Source organism: Phalacrocorax aristotelis, chromosome 1 (genome assembly GCF_949628215.1).
Source record: "Phalacrocorax aristotelis chromosome 1, bGulAri2.1, whole genome shotgun sequence".
Classification (NCBI taxonomy): domain Eukaryota; kingdom Metazoa; phylum Chordata; class Aves; order Suliformes; family Phalacrocoracidae; genus Phalacrocorax; species Phalacrocorax aristotelis.
The window spans coordinates 196,261,834-196,281,380 of NC_134276.1; the positions used below are offsets into that span (position 1 = coordinate 196,261,834).

The 19,547-nt window shown below is 39.4% G+C and overlaps 1 protein-coding gene across 10 annotated transcripts in view; it reads left to right on the forward strand.

Moving 5' to 3' along the window:
• PLXNB2 (plexin B2) overlaps positions 1-19,547 on the forward strand; it is a 258,237-nt gene that overhangs the window by 220,010 nt on the left and 18,680 nt on the right. For all 10 annotated transcript variants that reach the window (XM_075081225.1, XM_075081226.1, XM_075081223.1 and 7 more), the window contains 11 exons: positions 4,405-4,541; positions 5,191-5,358; positions 6,969-7,077; positions 8,854-9,081; positions 9,562-9,738; positions 10,203-10,342; positions 11,407-11,507; positions 13,757-13,986; positions 14,992-15,173; positions 15,951-16,017; positions 16,130-16,276. In XM_075081225.1, the coding sequence (XP_074937326.1) occupies positions 4,405-4,541; positions 5,191-5,358; positions 6,969-7,077; positions 8,854-9,081; positions 9,562-9,738; positions 10,203-10,342; positions 11,407-11,507; positions 13,757-13,986; positions 14,992-15,173; positions 15,951-16,017; positions 16,130-16,276 (1,686 nt within the window). The remainder of the gene's footprint in view (positions 1-4,404; positions 4,542-5,190; positions 5,359-6,968; positions 7,078-8,853; positions 9,082-9,561; positions 9,739-10,202; positions 10,343-11,406; positions 11,508-13,756; positions 13,987-14,991; positions 15,174-15,950; positions 16,018-16,129; positions 16,277-19,547) is intronic.

The following is a 19,547-nucleotide window of genomic DNA, read 5'->3' on the forward strand; positions in this document are numbered from 1 at the left end:
TGAAATGGTTGAACATTCAGTATTGCTTGGGGTTGAGTCCAAATTAAAGAGGGTTGCCTCTTAGCAGAAACAGCATTTCTATTATCCCTCAAACAAGGTTTGCAGTGAAAGATTTGCCCTTTGCCCCTCATTTTCCTCTGCAAGAAGAAGGAATGTCATGCAGGGCTGTGGTAAGCAACGTAGAGCTGTGGGTTAGGTGCAGCTTTGCTAGACTGCCTAAGGCTGTAAGGTAGGACTAGACCTGGCAGCTTCCAAGGATCTGAACCTCTCCCACTGGTGAGTGCCATGTCAGCCGTGGAAAGGGGCTACCTTCTCCTTAAGTAACACGATTCTTGTTGAAGACTTGTACCACCAATGGTACTTTTTCAAATTATCTTGGCATTCAGCAAAATATTGTTCTCCTGCTGATCCTGTCTACCTGACTGCATTTTTGAAAAATGCTTTCAGGTTGAGCATTTGGATGACCCAAATTTTTTTTCTTTATTGGTACTCTTAAGAAGACCACCAGGTGGGCCAATGTAGCTTTGCTCTTTGAGCCATCCATGAATATTTTAGAAGAGTACTAAAACTCGCTCATAGTACATTGGTTTTGCAATAAAATGGTTATTAAAATTGCTTAAATTCTTAATGATTTATTTTAACTGCTTATTTTTTCTGGCAGGTCCTTCAGAGGAAGGGAAAGGGGGAAAATGCAAAACAGAAAATAGCAAGTTAAAATTAATCAAATCATTTTCCTGACAAGTTTATGGTAACAAAGCGTTACTATACGATGCTGTGTCTTAGCAGTCATGCTGAAGAATTCCTCTGCACATATGCATGGTTCAACTTCTCTTTATTAGATCATATTTATGAGGCATCCACATTATTTGGCCTCTGGAGAGCTCTTGGTACTTGCAAAATTACTTTAAATACATTAAATATGAATACTTTTAATTAAGCTGTTTTAAAATAGTCCTTTGAGGAACTGCTGCAAGAGAAAACAAGAGTTAAACACAACTATTCCACCTCCTCCTTGGCTGCTACCTGTGTTAGCTCCCAGAGTGGTTCTTGGCCTCAGTTTTCCATTCAGCCCGAAGTGCAGCCGAGATGTGCCTACGCTGTGGTGTGGCTGCACCGGGGATGGGGAGAGGTGTGGGTGGGGTGTCGTCCCATCTGCCGTAGCTGGGCTTTAACTTCCAGCAAAGCTGGAGTCTTGCCAAGACAAAAAAAACAATGTCTGGGGAAAACAGAACAGATACTTGTTTCACTTCCCCCTTGCAGCTGTGTTATTCCGAGATAACTGCTATTTGGTTACCTGTGCAACCCTATTCTTAAGGAGGCAAACATAGGCCACCACTAAAAGGTCCCCTACCAAAAATGGTGCTGGATGGTTCTGCTTCAAGTTTGTGGCTCACTTGATATTTACTGGTTGTTAGCAACAGAGCCAGCTGACACCCTACTGAAGTTACCCATCAGATAACCCAGCAGAGATTTAATGGCAATTTTTTCACATTTTTGCAGGAAGGAAGGAATACAGCTGTCTGACAGAAGTTCTTAGCAAGTTTTCTTTCCTTTTTTATGCTGAGGTTTCAGACAGCAGTGGTGTGTGATGCTTCAGAAACCTTTCTTGTTCCTTTCCTTCCCAAGTCTCTGCTTAAAGGCTTGACTTTAAGTGGCTTCTTGTTCCTTTCCTTCCTAAGTCTGTCCTTAGAGGCTAGGTTTTCAGTGGAGGCAGTATTTAGGGAAAAGGCTATGAGTTTTAAATAGTTCTTCTGAGGTTCAGGGATAACAAATTTGTCCATACTGATTCTTTAGTGGTTCTTGGGGGATACTTTCATCTGAAAGCTATCCCAGGCATGTTATGCAGCTAATCATTGCTGTGGATTTTTACTGCAGATGATACAGATCTCTAACATCCTTAACAATTTATAGCTATTAAGATTTAATTTGAAGTTAATAACCTGTCCATATGGTAAGGTTACACTTAAAGTATTTGATACATTTTTATAAACTATGTATTGACTGTGTATTTTATATAGAATTTTAATTGTAATTTTTTTAGCAACAAAATTGTGTTATAAAAAAGCACAGATGAGTTTTTCTGTGAAGTGCATGTCTAGACTTGTGTTAATTTAAACTTCAAGTATGATTTTTAATACTGACCCCCTCAAAGTTTTTATTTACCCTGGCATGACTTATTTCAATTTAGCTTAAATCAACGAGCAATTAAATCCAAAGACAAGTATGCACTGAGAGTGTTGTATAGACCTAACTGAGCAAGTTTTAGTCAACCCTGTTATATTGAATCAAGGCTCCTTTTTGCTTAAAAAATGCTTTACAATGACTTTGAGTCACTTCCCTACATAAAATCTTGTAGCACAAATGATGTATTAAAACAAAATCAAAGGTTAGTACGTGAGAGCAGTCATATGCTGCAGCGACATACATCTTGAGGAGTGAAGGGTTTACAAACAGATTTCTCTCAGGGAAGAAAAGCAATTGACACCCAATTAGCGTTAAAGCATATTCCTAAAGCTCAATGACTCGAGAGCAAATTACAGTTGTCATTGTGGATTTGTGAAGCGTGCTGAACGATGATGCATTCTTTCGGAGGGAAGTTGATCAGACATGAAAGTATAAAACAAGCACAGCAAGTATGAGTCCTCTGCGTTTCTATAATATCTGTGCTTCAATAAAACAAATTTGTAAAGTAACCGTGAGGTCAATTGGATGCATTTTTATGGAATCCTGCTGCTTGCTAAAATCCTGTCAACGGCTTCCCAAGCTTTGAACCAAACTGCGACACATCAGTTCCCCTCCTCCCTGCCATTCGTGGCCCCTCAGTTTTGTAGCCGTAAGCTGTCACAGAGATGGCAGTCTGTGCCTGAGCAAAATGACACGGGGGAAAGGTTTTCTTGCTGCATGGCTAGTAAGGGGTGGGTTTGCTCTCTATTTCTGAGCAGGGCTTTTCCTCCCTAGAGTGGGGGATCAGTGCAGTGTGATGGTGATCAGGGAAACCCTCATCAGCAAGGGGAGTTTTCAAACTTCTTTGTTCTTCCTTTATGGTTCATATGGAATGCATATGCTTCTTACAGGATAGCTCCAAGCCTGAACTTTATTATCAGTCAACCATTTTAGCAAGATTATGCAAGAGGAGGAGGAGAGCAGATGTCATTTACAAATATACCTGAGATTGGGAAATAAGCTTATTGCTTATTTGACTCATTTAAGGAAAGCTTGTGTTTGAATATGGATGAAGAAGCACAATTATACATCAGAAAAGGCATTATCTATTCACAGTCTTCCTAAGCTGTTGATCTGGTACGCTTTAGCAAATGCAGGGTACCTCCCGGCAATGCCGGTCACATGCTTAGACCTGGCATCCTGTGGTGGTGCACGTGGCAGCTGGCTGCGTGGGACCACCTTGCTGCCTGCGTGCACAACAGCTATCGCCCCGCTGCGAGGGCTGTGGCACGTCTGCCGCCATCTCAGCAGCCCATGCCCCGCAGGCATGGCCAGGCCAGGGAGCACTCTCCTGGAGCCAGCTGGTAACACATCTCATGCAGCTTGCATGGCTTTGGTCATCCTCCTGATTCAGCAGCTTCAGTGTTGTCCTGAATAAGGATCCTTTCTCAACTGGAAGCACCGACTTAGAGATGGAGTAATTAAATTGTACTGTTCATGAAAAGCCCTCACTGTTAATTTACAGAATTTGTCATAGATCCCAGAATACAATCACAGAAACAAAGACTGAACTGAGAACAAAAAGAAGGAACGTATTTGAGAAATTTAAATTTCCAACAAATTTTATAACAATTTCAAGCATGTCTGCTTGTTTCACTTGATTTTAAGAATCCTCTCCAAGGTTCTAGATACATAAGGAAACATTTAGTGCTTTCTGATTTTCCTTCTTTGCAAGCTCATTGCTCAAGAAAGGGATAACAATTACACTGCAATTAAGATCCTTAAGAGCTAAATAGAATCTGAATATTCTTTCTGTTCAGTACCAGTTTTGGCAACTTTGCACTGTCTCTCCTGTTGCTGACACAGAATGTAGGAAAGGGTGAGGAAAGGTGAAGGTAGACTAATCCATAAGGAAGAGACAAATCTTAAAATAGGTATGAAAACAGGAAACCCAACAGGAAGCTTTCACAAACTTCATGGCAGCTAACTCTACATATTGCAAGTAGAGAATTTAAAGTCATATAAAGCCTTGTAAAAACATAAGTACATTCACATTATCTGTTACTTCTTCCTTCAGCATGAATAATAGATGATCTTGTTTTATTTTGGAAGAATTGTCCATCATTATTTTATTATTTTTCGGGTAGTAATATTAAACTTCTATTAGCTATTATACCAATACATAGTGGTGTAAATTTTATTTTAATTTTCTTAATCAGTTTGACCATCTTCTCTTTGCAGAAACCTGAACCTTCTGGAATAAGACCTAAAAGTGGTCCACAAGCAGGTGGAACCACACTTACCATCACTGGTAAAAACCTGGCCACTGGTTCCAAGAAGGATGTTCAAGTTTCAGTTGGTAGCCAGCCTTGCAATGTGTACGTACCCTGAGTAATTAACAATACAGAGCTGTATCCTAACGAAACACCAACCTTTTCTGGTCTTTAGAAATTACACAAATCCATTGTCTATCTCTTTATGACTCACCCCATGCAATGGAGCTCTGCACGTAACGTTCAGACAGAAATTCTCTCAGAGGCTCCAGCTGGAAGAGGCAGCTGTGAAAACACCAGAGTGCGAGATCTCAGATATCCAAAGAATTTTCCAGTTTCGGCTTTCTCTGCTTGACTGGCTGCTCCAAACCCAGCCGTGCTTTCATTTAGCATCTCCTCAGTGGTTCCATACAAAATCTTAATCTTCTAGTGCCTCTTGGCTTGTTTTTCTCACTTTTTTCTCCTCTTATTAATTGCTGCCCGTCTCTCCCCCCAAGAAATGAAATTACATGAAGCGTGCTGACATTGCATTGTTCTTGTGTTTGTGTTTGTACACTATTTGTTTTCATATCCTATATCCTTTTTAAAGCTCCTGAGTGATCTGGAGAAAGAGTTGTCTCCTCTCGTAACTACTCAGTGCCTAGCAAAAACTAAGCCTTTTTCTGTTGCTTCTGGAGTACTACCATAAAGAACACAAATCACCATAATGTTAATAACTGAAGATGTTTCCTATTCTTTTTCTTCTCCAATCTAGCACTGAATTTGGAGACGAGATCGTTTGTATTACAGGACCTCATGGCAAGGTTGAACCTGTCGGAGTCACAATGGACTATGGGGGCAAGGCAATTACAGTACCAGAGATGTTTTCATACAGTAACAACCCTACTGTCACCAAGTTCGTGCCAGTAAATAGCTTCAGCAGGTAATGAAATGTTTGTCAAAACTTCATTTACAACTGGGTTGAAATATGTGTAATATGTAATAAACCTATTGCATATAGAACTGTTTGAAATAAAAACTGTACTCTAGCCATGCACACATTTAGATACATAGAGTTTGTAATCTTTCTTAACTGCAGCTGATGTTTGAAAGTGTTCTGTTTACCTCCAAACTTTAATCCTCACTTCAAAGGTAAATCCTGAAACCAGAAAAGGTAATGAGCTTCTTTTAAATTAAAATGTCTCAAAGAAAGAGATATGAAGCATTTCAGCATGATGTCAGACAACATGATCTTCGCGTTACTCACAAATCCGTATCCTGTCTAAAGGAGAGATTGTCATTTGAAAGGGATATAAAAGGTTTCTAACAGTTCTTCTGTTCAGCTTTTAATAAGTAAGCTGGAAAGTGGGGAATGTTAGAGCTTGTCATCTCTTTATCCCATGAGGAAAAAAAGTATCACTTTAGGAAACCTAGACCAGGGTTCAATAAGGCTTTTAAAATGTATGCTCTCTCCTGTGGTGTTACTCATTAATACCCCATCTGGTAGCTGCTCCTTCTGGAAGAAAGCTCCCCTAGTACTAATTGTGAAACCAAAGAAATGTATGCCACTTTTATATATGTAGCAAGACGGCAAATTGTCTTTATAAATGTCCTCATAGAGTACCTCAGGTTTTGAGAGTCATTCTGTGACCGATACAAGGACAAACTTGTGACCTTGGCTTGTGTTAGTCTCTGCTGTTCCCTAACATTCTGGTCTTTCTGCCTAGTGGGGTACAGCTGGCAGAGAGAGATTATGATGTTTCTACTTCAGTAAAAAGAAGTGTAAGATCACAGCCTCACAAATAGGACATTCAAAGTGAAACTGGCTGTGACTTCTTGTGGAGAAATCGGTACCTGCCTCCTTGAATATTGAGTAGTCATTTGTGTAAAATAGGATTCATTTTTAATATTTGATTTTGATTCTGGTTTGGGTGGTTTGGGGGCCTGGACGGTTTTTTGGTAGATCAATACTCATGTACCACAGGGAATTTAAAAGACTTCTTTTTTCCTCTGTAGAAACTAAAGCTTACTTTAATGATTGCTTTGAGGATTGCTATCCCTCTAAATCCATGTTACTTCGATGATTTAATTCCCACCAGCAACTTGCATGAATTCTTCTTCTTATGCAAATGCATTATTTTTTAAACAATGTGTTGCAAATGAAAGGGAATAAAAAGCCAGGTCCCTACAGACCTGTGGAAAATACACTCTCACCTCTGTCTCTGTGTGTGTGGTTGGTGGCGTGATTTTAACAAAAACAGTGGAGAGGTAAAGAATGCAAAGACAGGCATTAATGAACAGCCATAAATACTGACAAAGCAATCTGTACTTTTTTATTCTGCTGTTTTAAAATTAGTCTGAAGTGGACATCGCTGCTTTTAAATGTTGTGGCCATTGATAGCTTTAACAGAATTCCTTTGTGTAGGATATCTAATTGTCATATAGGCATTAGGTAGCTGTTTTCAGTGGAAGCAGTAGTAGTCTAGGATAAAGCAGTCTGTAGCTATGGTACTTTGCCAATGACTTGACTTCTTTTTTAATTCTGCCTTTCAGTGGAGGGAGAAATATTACAGTAACTGGAACCGGGTTTGAGCTCATCCAGACTTTCTCATTGGTGGTATACGCAGAACCTTCAGAAGCAGGGAAACCGAATCTCAAAAGGGTAATCTTCCTTCTTTCCCCCCGAAGGCATCACACTAGATGCATAATATATAATCTGTTCAAAAAATGCATTTAAGTTTGTCCACTGGGCTTGGAGTGGAATAAGGTTTGAACAGATTTCTGGGTCTGTGCAGGGTTTCCATGGAAGAAGAGCCTGCTTCTACCATCTTGACATACATTCACTTGTACTTTGCAGTCTTCTGCTTTAAAATTATTTTCGTTCAGTATGACTAGGGATAGAAGAATTAAGCTTTGAGTGGTAAAGTGGATGTATTTCAGATTTTGGAAGTGTTTATTTTTTCTTTATCTTTCTCCTTCTCTCCCTGCAAGCTTCAGAGATTTGCTTGAAACAGGACCCAAATCCAGACAATGCTGAGCACTCAGCTTTGCACAGTCAGTGCCTTTAATTTTCTCACAACTCAGTCAACCGAGTCTTCTTTTCTTTCTTGATTCATGCATGTTCCACCTATAGCATGTTCACAAAACGTTGTGGAAAATAACGTTTAAAAAAACCCAAGCCCAACTTGCATCTCATGTTAAGAAGAACTGACATTACCGATAGTCTCAACTTCCCACCCTTCTAATGAAGATCACGGTTTAATGCAATGATTGAGGGTCTTAAAAGTGATCTTCCAGTAAGAATATTATAAAATTTTTTCTCAGGCTGGCTCTTCAATTTAAAACTTTGTTGTGATCCATATAGAGTTAGTAATGTGTATGTTTTATATAATATGCATGATTCAACTTTTAAAGTGTGCCAAACCAGCTGGATTTGGGTCCATCAGAACCCTAACCTTAAAAATTTTAAGAGGAAAACCGCCTACATTTTGTAGGCTATAAACTGCAAGACATGATTATCTTGATAACCTTAACTCCCAGGACAATCTTAAAGCCTATTTAGCATTCTCGACAGTGTTCATCTACATTTCTTACCCCCCTCCTTATGTATGCTCAGCATCTTCTCAGCACATTAGCTTAAGTTGTCGTTATGTATAGCACACATTCTTGGTTAAGACTAGAAACTTTTCTAATCTTTTGTTTTGCTTCCACTTATATGGCAATATCAGAAATGTGGGGGAGAAGCTATCAAATTGCATATCTCAAAGTAAGAAACTGTGGTGGTAATAGAAGAAATGTTGAGAGTTCCTATTAGAGTTGTTGGCTGTGGTTTATGTTACTGAATGACTGAAGGAATTGCTAGGATAAAAACATTTGTGTAACTGGGGATGGAGGACAGGTTAACTGGGTTGTTACCTTGAGTAGTTGATTGACAATTGGTAAATTTTATTCCAAAATTTCACTTAGTAATTGTATTGAATCTCAGCAAGGTATTTTACAGTGCCAGTAGAAAAGAATCTACCTGAGATACTTAATGGTACAGAAGATGATCTGGATTAAAGCTACCATCTTAACCTCTTAACCTTAGAGCAATTTAATGATATCAGCCCAGTGTGGTCCAGAGCCACAGAATTTGGAGGCAATGGCAACTGATCTGTAGCCTAAGCTTTTTCTGCAGGCAGCTGCTAGAACATAATGAATCAACAATTTATCCCCATCAACAAATATGTTTCATTTTCTTTTTGGAACTTTTAGAAGTTCCAAAAGTATTCTTTTAGAATACTGTGTTATTGCTGCTGTATGGAGAGGATACAAATCCATTTTATTTGTACATTTGTAGAAATCATTTTATTTCCATAGTCTAAAGTTAGCAACAGTTATGTACAGGAATGAGTCAAACACTAAAATGTGCATGTTCTTCTTGTCTTGTTTCTTACAGTTTGATGGAAAGCTTGTTACAAGACTCAATGAAACCACAGTGGTTTTTTCTTCACCACCAATACTGGAAGACCCAGAAAACTATAACATTACCACTATTATTCTAATGGATCATTATCATCTGGTTGTAAAAAATGAGAGCCACTCCTTTGCCTATGTTGCAGATCCAACCTTTGAAAACTTCACAGATGGCATCAAAAAACAAGTCAACAAACTTATTAATGCAAAGGTAAACTTGTAAAGAGATAGTCTTTGCTCGTTTTGTCCGTGAAGCATGAATGGAGTATTTCCTCCCTTTCTCAAACCCCTAACAGTGGTTTGGTACCGTACCTTAAATGCTTGGTAGAGTCCCTTACCTATGCTAGATGATGAACATTGTCGGCTCCCCTTTCCTCCCACTTCCCCTTCTCAGAGACAGTTGCTATCTTTTTAGCCATACTTTGGGTTTCCCAGAGTGCGCCCTCCTGCTGAGCCTGGCATTTGGAAATGCCCTCTGCTACAGAGCTCCCAAGGACTGGACGGGACATCTGTTCTCACATCAGGAAGGAAAGGAGGGGAATTGCATCATTCCAAACCACTCTGCTCTTCCGTACGCTGCAGTGCAAATCACATTTGCTGCCAAAAATGATCCAAATGGGAAGCTGCAACTCAGGACTTCTTGTCTCCCAAGACTTTGTGATGATGACTTAGCCTTGTATTTTCTCTCTAGGGCAGTAACCTGAACAAAGCCATGACAATAGATGAGGCCCAGGCCTTTGTGGGTGACGAGCCTTGCAATATAAAAACACTAACTGAAACGGACTTATATTGTGAGCCACCAGAAGTACAGCCTCAACCAAAGAAACGGCAGAAGAGAGATACCATCAATAACCTTCCTGAATTCATTGTAGGTTACCTTTTCAATACAATTTAATATCATGTGTAGGTGGCACTGATACAGTGCTCCTTAATTGAAGTAATTTGTTCTCCAAAGTTGTTGTAGTACTGTGAAGAAAATCCTTGCAGTTCTTTCTTCCTCCGGTTTCTCCCTGCTGTCTAGAAGACGTCACACATAAAAAGCAGTCCCAAGCTGCCAAATAACTTCTACCTTTATTACATAGGAATGTAAAACTCTGTAGCTAGACAGGCTGGGGATTTTTCTTCCTCTGCTAAGCAAAATAAAATTACTTTGTGGAATAAAGTGCTAGTGACCTAAATTCAGTCTAAAATATTCAGAAATGTTTCCTTTGTTTGGCAGTTTGAGCTAGAAATTTACTTAGTGAGAATTGCTAAGAATTTAGAGTGCAACTGAGAAGTGAACCACTGTCCATTTGCACGTTTTGAGACAAATGTCTGTGCTTATCTAATTAGGTGAAATTTGGACTCCGGGAATGGATCCTTGGAAGGGTGGAATATGACACACGTGTGAGTGACATCCCACTGAATCTTATTTTGCCACTGGTACTTATTCCTATGATTGCGATCATCGTCATTTCTATCATCTGTTACAGGTACATTCCTTTAATTAGGTGGTTTTGCTGTCCTAAAGCTTTCAAGGTTCTACCTGATTCTTTTCAGTTCAGTCTACAGAAATTACCTTTGTCTTTTCTATGAGCTGCAGAGTTAAGAAAGGCAGTTACAGCTGGAAATATGTATGAGCACCAATTTATTCCTCTCACGCACACCAAATTCCTTGGTGTCAGTCAGCCCAGGCTGTCCTTTATACATAAGCACAACAATTGGTCCCAGGCTTGCCAAATGCACAACTGCAGACTGAGTTGCACACATACATTCTTTAAATGGCAGCTAAATTGCCTCTTGTGAAGGACATAACTTATTCTGTATACATGTCCATCAGCGTTATGCTGCCTCAGTCAGCACTGTAGTTCTGAGCTGGATGGATTTGGCTAAAGGGTCATTTTGGTCTTTCCAGCTGAGATGAGTGTTACCCACACACAAATTTCATGATTAATGGTTAAATTCATGCTTTACAAAGGGCCAGAACAAAATCTGTATTTCACTTAAGACTGACTTAGCCCAATTTTAAGGTTAGTAATGAGGGCCTCATACTGTCCCTCAGGAGGCAGTGGATTTCTCTCTTATGGTGAATACCAATATAGCCAAAGCAATGCCGAAGTTTGTGCTGTACAGCACTGATGTTCTTGTGGACCTACTGCAACCTCTTTGGCTCAGTCCCAGACACACTCTGAGTGGCTCGGAGCCTGTACAGGACATGTTGCAAGCAGTCTTTGTTCTGTACATACAAATTGAGTTTCTATACTGAATATGTGACTGAAAGCATTTGTAGCTACTGCTTATTGGATTTTAAATCGCTGGCCCAAGCGTGCTTTGAAACAGCAGGCCCATGATGGTGCCAGGCTGATTTACATGGACTCAAGACTTGGTCCACTGTTGCAGTTCTCCTCTTCCATTCTTTTTCTGCTGCTAGTGTTTAGAAAGAAATCAAAACCAGGAAAACATCCTCCAGCCCTTTGGCTTCCCGCTCAGAGCTGTTGCAAATGATTTACTTCTGCATTTTGTAACTTTCTTAAAATTTTACCTCTATTCCATAAAGACGCAAGAGCCAACAAGCAGAACGAGAGTATGAAAAAATTAAATCACAACTTGAAGGCCTGGAGGAGAGTGTCAGAGACCGGTGCAAGAAGGAATTCACAGGTATGACCGATACTTGCACTCCTGTGGGTCCTCTTGAGCAGTCAGCAGATGGGCTGGAGCAATGGTGCTAGGTTGCTAAAACTGTCTTCCAGAAACAATAATTAGTAGATCTTAGTAGTCTTGATTACTGACATTGACATACAGCAGATATTTTGTTATTATATATGAAAGCCATAAATAAAATAAAATAGGGAGCTGAGGTTATTAAAGAAAGTGGATAGTTTTAGCCTAAAGGAAGCACAGAGTTAGCAACTGGGAAATGGAAACTAGTTGAGATTCGGGTTACTTATTAATTAATGTGAATGGCCATTGATAGGGAGGAAAGAATGTTTTATAGTGACCAACCATGCACTTAGTATTTAGCACAATGGCTGTATGTGCCAAGTATGCGCAGTGAAAACTGTTTTCAGAGCTGCAAAATTTATTTGCAGCAATCAGCATACAAAAGGATAATTTGGCAAGCTTGCAGGAAAGAAAGAGCATTTCGCCCTGTTTATTGTGGGAGAACCTTAAGCTTGATTTGAGGAGGTAGCTATTTGTTCTGTGTAAATGTAGAGACATCATCCCAGGGAAGGCAGCGGGAGGTGTGAAGGCTCAGCATTTCTACATGTTGAACTACTCATTGCAATGCTTAAATTAGGCATCTGAGTGCAAACATTGCAAATATTGGCCTAAATGATTACCATGAAATGTCACCTCATTATCTGAATTATACTCGCTGTTGGGTCATGTTGAAATAATCTCTACTAAAAAAAAAAAATCCACACGTTTTATTTCTAAAGAGAAATATATTGTTTCAAATTGACAGTGGCTAAAAAGCAGGATTGACTTAAACAGAAATTTCACGATAGAGTTTGAAATTAATTTAAGCAGCTCAGGTTATCTCAAAGATTTCAGCCATGCTGGAAGCCTCTCCCAGTCTTGTTTTTCTGACGTTTCTGGGACAGGATGTTCTTTTCTTGTACCAGCTTGCTTTCTCTGGAAAACCAATTCCTTCTGGGTTCTGGACACAAACCAGAAGCAAATCTTTGAATCAAGAACTATTCCCAAACGGGCTTCATTTCAAACCGCATTTTGAACTGTGAGAGGATCGATCAAGGTTAACAGCCCTCCCTCTCACCACCTCTCCCACAGAACTTCATACCTGTTTCTGAAAGGAGAAGGTGCCTTTCTTTTCTGACACTCCTAGTAGGGGGCTACAGCCTCCTGCTGTCTGTTGGGTTGAAGGTTTCCTCTCTGCTGCACCAAGCACAAACACAGGGGAAGTAGAATGCACATCCAAGGAGTAATCCAGTTCCTAAACTGCATCAACCTCGGCTGATAGTAAAATGAAACACTGAAGTCAAAACACCTTCTTTATCCATGCAGTGAAACTGTAATGTCAACAGGATGAAGTGCAGACAGTTTAAAATACATGGGACCAAAGATAGCCAAGGAAAGGGTTATCAGGGAGGAAATACAAATACCACAAAGCTGGAAACCACAAGATGCTTTCTCCCTCAGCTTTGCTGAATGCTATAAAACAAAGAGGTAAATGAATGAATGAATAAGAGCAATAAAATTGCTGAGACAGTAGGTCACTACATTAGTTAATGTGGTATTCTAGTCAATCAGCAATATTGGGTAATTGGAAAGCCTTCAGCTAGAATAGCTGCTCCAAAGGATGATTCCCTGATTGTTGTCCCTTTTAAGAACTTCAGAGCTTTTGAGTCCCACAGAAATGTTTCCATCAATTTCAATGAACCATTTAACCTTCCTTCCTGTCATCCCCTTCCTTCCAATTAAATTAGCATGCTTTACACTTTAAACCTTTCATTCCTTGATTGCTATGTGTTTTTTAAAATAACTTTTATTACTACCTAGGCTCAGAGGAAACAGAATGTGCATTGAGAGAGAAGAAAAAAACACCAAGAAAACAATATTGCAGTGTCCTTTTTTGGCTCCGTGCTACAATCCTACATTCGTATATATGAACTCACACAGACGCCCATTAAGGCCCTTTTTTGGATAGGCTGCAACAAGGAAACCGTCTGTGCTAATGGCAGTTATCCTCATGTCACCACAGGATTAGCTGTGGTGGTAGTTAACAGAATAATTGGTAAAAATAACAAGAGAAAATGTGAGATAAAATAGAGTTTTTGGTGTTGAGTTGCTTTTTCCTCCATGACAAGGCACCCAAAGAGATCGTGTTGCCTAAAAAACTGCAGCCTTATTTTAAATGAACCTTTAAACTGTATTGTATATTCCAGATCTAATGATAGAGATGGAGGATCAGACAAATGATATCAATGAAGCTGGAATTCCAGTTCTGGACTACAAAACCTACACGGACAGAGTCTTCTTCTTGCCCTCCAAAGATGGAGAGAAAGACGTGATGATTACAGGAAAGCTGGATATTCCTGAGGCGAGGAGGCAGACTGTGGAGCAGGCTTTGAACCAGTTCTCCAACCTCCTCAATAGCAAATCGTTTCTCATTAATGTACGTACTGAAATAGATTCGCCTTCTCTCTTAGCTAGGCGTACCTGTGTGTGCAAGACAGTAGGTTTGCAAGCACAACTGAACCAAAATTATTAAAAATAAGCAGTTTTTGTACGGTTCTGGTTCCACAGTAACTGCTGAAGATACACGGCATCACAGCCAGAGCCTGCTGGTGGAGCGGAGATGCAAGGTCATATTTCTGTGCCAGGTCACGTAGTATGGAGTTAGTCAATATTGCAGTGGCTGTAGGAAAACAGATATTACCCAATCTGGCATAAAAACTGCTGCTACAAGTTTGGTTTAGCCTTTTAAGAAATGTGATGAGAGAATGCTAGTTCCATCCTGGTTCATCATGGGAGTCACCTGCGGGCAGCCATCTGCTGGATCTCTGTCCCAGAGAGACAGAAGCTCCTCAAGTGGCCTATTCATCAAGATTGATGAGTGCTCACAGCAACTCTGAAGAGACTTCTAATTGCTCACTCTCAAAAACTGAGGCTGATTGTCAGGCACCTAAATATAGATTTAGGCTTCTAACTTATTCTCTTTTTTTAAATGAGGCTCCAGTGCTGAGCTAGTTAATTACCATTACAGTCATGCATTAGAGTTTATGGCAGATGAGAGCACATTCCCAGGTTTACTTAGATTAGTGTCTTTGTAATTTCATGTGAAAGGACTGGGAACTTGGGGGGAGAGGGAGGTTGATTTTTTCTTTTCAAAATTGTCACAGAACACCTTTTTTTTAATTTAACTAAAGCATCATTTTTAGATAAGGCTTCAGTGAAAATATATAAGCACTCCTTGGGTTACTCCAGTACACTGTGTATCTAAAAACAAATCATAGGCAACATTTTCTTATAAGTAGTTCCTTCAAACTTCTGAAAACTTTTCCCTTCTGTGCTTAGGAGATTAATATTAAAATAATAATGCTTTCTTAGTGCAGACAAGTGTTGAGGTTCTTCAGAAACCTGTCATCTGATTTGATTTTACATTTGTTCTCTGTTTCAGTTTATTCACACACTGGAAAACCAAAGGGAGTTCTCTGCTCGAGCTAAAGTGTATTTTGCATCTTTACTGACAGTTGCTTTACATGGAAAACTAGAATACTATACTGACATCATGAGGACGCTGTTCTTAGAACTGATGGAGCAGTATGTTGTGGCCAAAAACCCAAAGCTGATGCTACGAAGGTTTGAATGATTGTCGTATTTTCTGTAGTTCTCTGGTTTTCTGTAAATGTATTTATTTTGCAATGTGACTGTATTAAAATACCAACTATCCGTGAAAATCAGAAATAGCCTGGTCCAAGCGTATTAGGAAAACAAGCTCACCAGGAATAGCTGTGGAAGGCACAGGCAGGACGGCTGGCAACAGATTTCCTTATTCAAATACTGTAGTGTAGAATCTGCATTGAGATTACTGAGACATCTACCTCAATTCAAAATACAATACCAAACATTTCATTTACTTTTTAATCTAATTTTATTCCAAATGATCTAGCGTTTATACCACACATCGTCTTCATAATGAGCACACATAATCAGCTTGCATTGTGCATTCAATGAGGGCTTGCTCTGGTGTTTTTATCCCTGTTGTTATCCCAAATAAATTACAAAAGACCTTGCTCTGTGTATATTGTAGCTTTGTAATCTGGAGGTTATTTCCCAGTAACTGCACAACTGGGTTATTTTTTAGCTCTTACAGCAGAGACCCAATTTAAGATTTTGCATAAAGGTTGCGTGCTTTTCAGTAATGAGCTGAAGGTACCCAGGAATGATGAGCAACACAAAGCACTTATCCTAAAGCAAGTACTTGCTCTCAAGGCTCTGTAGGGAAATCATTGCATTAGGAGAATGCACGTAGTTAGGCATGTAAAAATACTATCTTTCAAGAAAGCAATGTTTTGGTTTTTTTAAACTTTGTCATTAAATACCCTTACCATACTCAGGGTTGTTTTTTTTTTTCAGATCTGAAACAGTTGTTGAGAGAATGTTGTCTAACTGGATGTCTATTTGTTTATACCAGTACCTCAAGGTAAGAGTTGAAGACAGTTGCCTGTGGGTTTTTTTTATCAATAACACCTAAACATGCTGCATTGAGTATATCTTTTGGGTTTGCCTTATTTAATTTCCTTTCCTTTAAATAGGACAATGCTGGGGAGCCTCTTTATAAATTGTTCAAGGCTATCAAACACCAGGTAGAAAAAGGCCCAGTGGATGCTGTACTAAAGAAAGCCAAGTATACATTGAATGACACAGGCTTACTGGGAGATGATGTAGAGTATACGCAGTTGGTAAGTGGAGCATGATTACTATATTATAAAATCATTTTTTCTTTTAAAATTAAGTCCTGTAGTGTTAAGTCTGAACATACTTTTCTGGACCACTGTGATCTGTGTAGAAATTCTGGTCATGGGCAGGACTGTCGATAGTTTGACCAAAGCAAGTCTCCAAGTAGGAAAACAGAATTGTAAAGTATCTTCCAAGCATTAAATTCAAGTCCTGCCACAGTGGAATCCATTTCAGTAAATCCCTTTCATAATTTTCAAAGTCTGTCTGAACAGTGGTCAGGGTGTTTGGCTCCTTCCCTTTTCCCATCTAAATTAACTGACAATTGATTTTTGCAGAATTTTTGCACTAACATTATACTCGAACCTCAGGTTGTCTTTCTCCCTTGTGACTGCTGCTTGTCAGCATATCAAACGTCATTTTATAGATCATTTTATTAGTATACCAGAAGGAGCTCCTCTACAGTCTTGGGTGATGGCTCTGCAATCTGCAAAACACTTTATGAACCTATTTCTGCACTGTTCCTGTGTGAGTCAAACTCTCCTGAACATCCCAACTGACACTGAAAGGGGTTTATTTCCACCTAAGGAAATCATTCCCTACAGTGATGAGGGGAAGCTGCCTCTACAGGCAGTTCTGGAGACCCGTGTTAGATGCTTTAAGCAGGATGAAGTGGCCAACCCTGCCCCAGGAATTCCCTATCTGAGCTCCACCAGCCACCAGTGCCATGGTCCAGTTCTATTACGAATTCTGCTTTGACTTAATTCTGTTCACTGCCACAAATTTCTACCACTTTTTCAACCAGACTCCAGCAAACGGATTCACTGTCTTTTTAAAAAACTGAGGCAGTCTCCTCTTTAGCTGTTTAGGGAGCAGATATTCTAGTTTTAGTCTTTCTGACAGTCTTGCTGGTTTTGTTCAGAATACAGTGTAATGAATATCAAAGATGCACAGACTGTCCTTCAAAGACCAACAGAGGAATTTTTTTTCCCTCTCATATCTCTTTTATTGACATGTTAGGAGCCATTTGTGGTTGTCTCCAACTGAGAAAGATGCAGTGACATAGCTGCACTGTGGAAAGAGAAACTTAATAAAAAGATTTATTAAGTCCCAGTTTAAAAAAAAAAATCACCATTTTGTGTATTCTGAAGGGATGCTGATGGGAGGGCTGATGTGAGGAGATTGCTGTAGGACTTTCACTCACAGAATCACTAGACCGTAACCTAGACTGCCTGGAGGAAAAGGGTACGCTGGGCAAGAAGAAATATTTTAAGTTCAATTGATACTTTAGAGATTAGTTGAGTTATCATTTTCAGATCTGAGCTGGAAGTGCCACCCATAGAAACCACACTGACTGGCAAAGCTGGGTGTATTTTCTCTTGTGGACGGAGAACAAAATTTACTTGCACTGTACATCGTGTAAGACTTAATGGCAATAATTCTTTATTCAGTCTGTTTCTTTTCACAAAAAAGCCAATGCCTGCAATTAAGCTAAATGAATGCAGTGTGAAAGCAGAAAATTTGTGTATGCAATCAGATGTGGGCACAACAAGCATGCTAGCTAGATATTAAACATTTTAACAGTACAGTAGCAGTATTTGGTCCAGATTTACAGACTTCCCATCAAACAAAGACTTTATGTGTGTGCGTGCATGGAAGATGATGAGAGAGATATATATATATGTATGATGAAGGATTATGAAGGGGGTTATTACTGCTGTAAATTTTTAGGATCTTTGGCACGATTATGACATTGTTGTGGTACCTGTGAACAGTTAGGGAGCACTTGTGCACCAAGGTAGGTTAAAGCATGAGTTAATTGGCTCACTTCTGCCTGAAAGTGAGACATGGTATAGAGCAGTTGTCTGGTCTCTAATTGCTCTTATTTAAAAGATGAATCTGTTTTGCATTGCTGGTTACTCTGACATGCTGCATACTGAACCAGCAGCAAAATCATGTCTAATTATCATAAAGCTAATAGGAAAAGGAAGGTGAAATCTCATTATTAGTTTGAGAGTTTTGTCAAGGGACAGTGCAATCATGTTTAATTTGACTGCCGTATGGCATAGCTTTCCTTCACTGTTTAAAAATATCAGCCCTGCAAGTTTATTTCTGAAGTTTGAGATGATAAATTCAGGCATTTGGTTGACAGGACCGTGTGTATCTGAGAGCTGCGATGCTTTGGATGTGCTTGGCCTCCAAAGCTACCTGACTGGCAAATGATTCATGGGGGCTCCAGCCTGGTGTACTGATACAGCTAGTGAAAGAAAGAGGCTTTTCGTAACATCTGTTTGGTTTTAGTGGGGTTTTTCCTTCTGGGGAGGTTTCCTGGCCATCGTTTTCTTATTTGCTTTTGTCTGTATTAAAACCGACACTTACATAGTGAAGCTACTTTTAAAAAAAAATCACTCTAGATTTAGCAAATTACAGGCTTTCAAGAAATTCTTTTTAACATTGAAAAAAGAATGTCAATGCTATCAGAAAACAGTAATATTTTAGAACTAGCATAAACTACTTAGGTGTATGTCCTGGAGCTATTAGAGTTATTGTGACAACAGTAAACAGTAAAGTCTTTGAACACCAAAGATTATATAAATGGCTTTTATATATGCATATATACGTGTGTCTGTGTGTGCGTATTTATATATACCTAATGAACAGCTGGTCACAGGAGGTAAAGTTACAGGAGCTGAACAAGTCACTGCTCATCAGCTGAGCCACGTTAAATCACCATATGTACAGAGCTAGTCCACTTGACTTGAGAAGTAAAGCCACAACCAGGAAGACAGTGTAAAGGAAGGCAAAAGTACACAATATTCTAGGAGTTCAGCAAAGTGCAGCTCAAATGATTATTGGGAACTCGTTAAGTTTGGGCACTGCATTACTTATGCTTTTCGATGTTCCAGGTTGTCAGTATGTTCCAGGTTGTCAGGCTATATGAGAAGTATGTAACTAGTCAGTGGTCCAGCTGCTTTGTTCTTGTGCCTCCCTCTTTGATAAATTCCCAAGACTCAATAATAGTAGCACATTAAACAAGAATAAATCTGTTCTGCATCTTTTATATTTTGTCATGGTGGGAGGAATTAGCTGGAATTTACGATATCTGGTTGGCTGTGTAACAGCGAAGGATCCCTCAAATAATCCGTACTCCCATTGCATATATGTGCTGCTGTGCAATGATCATTGCACAGTGAATTTTAGATATTGTTTGCATTTAAATTGCCCAGAAAAAACAGATTCAGAGGTAATTCAGCACTAGCTTGTCTTAATAACCAT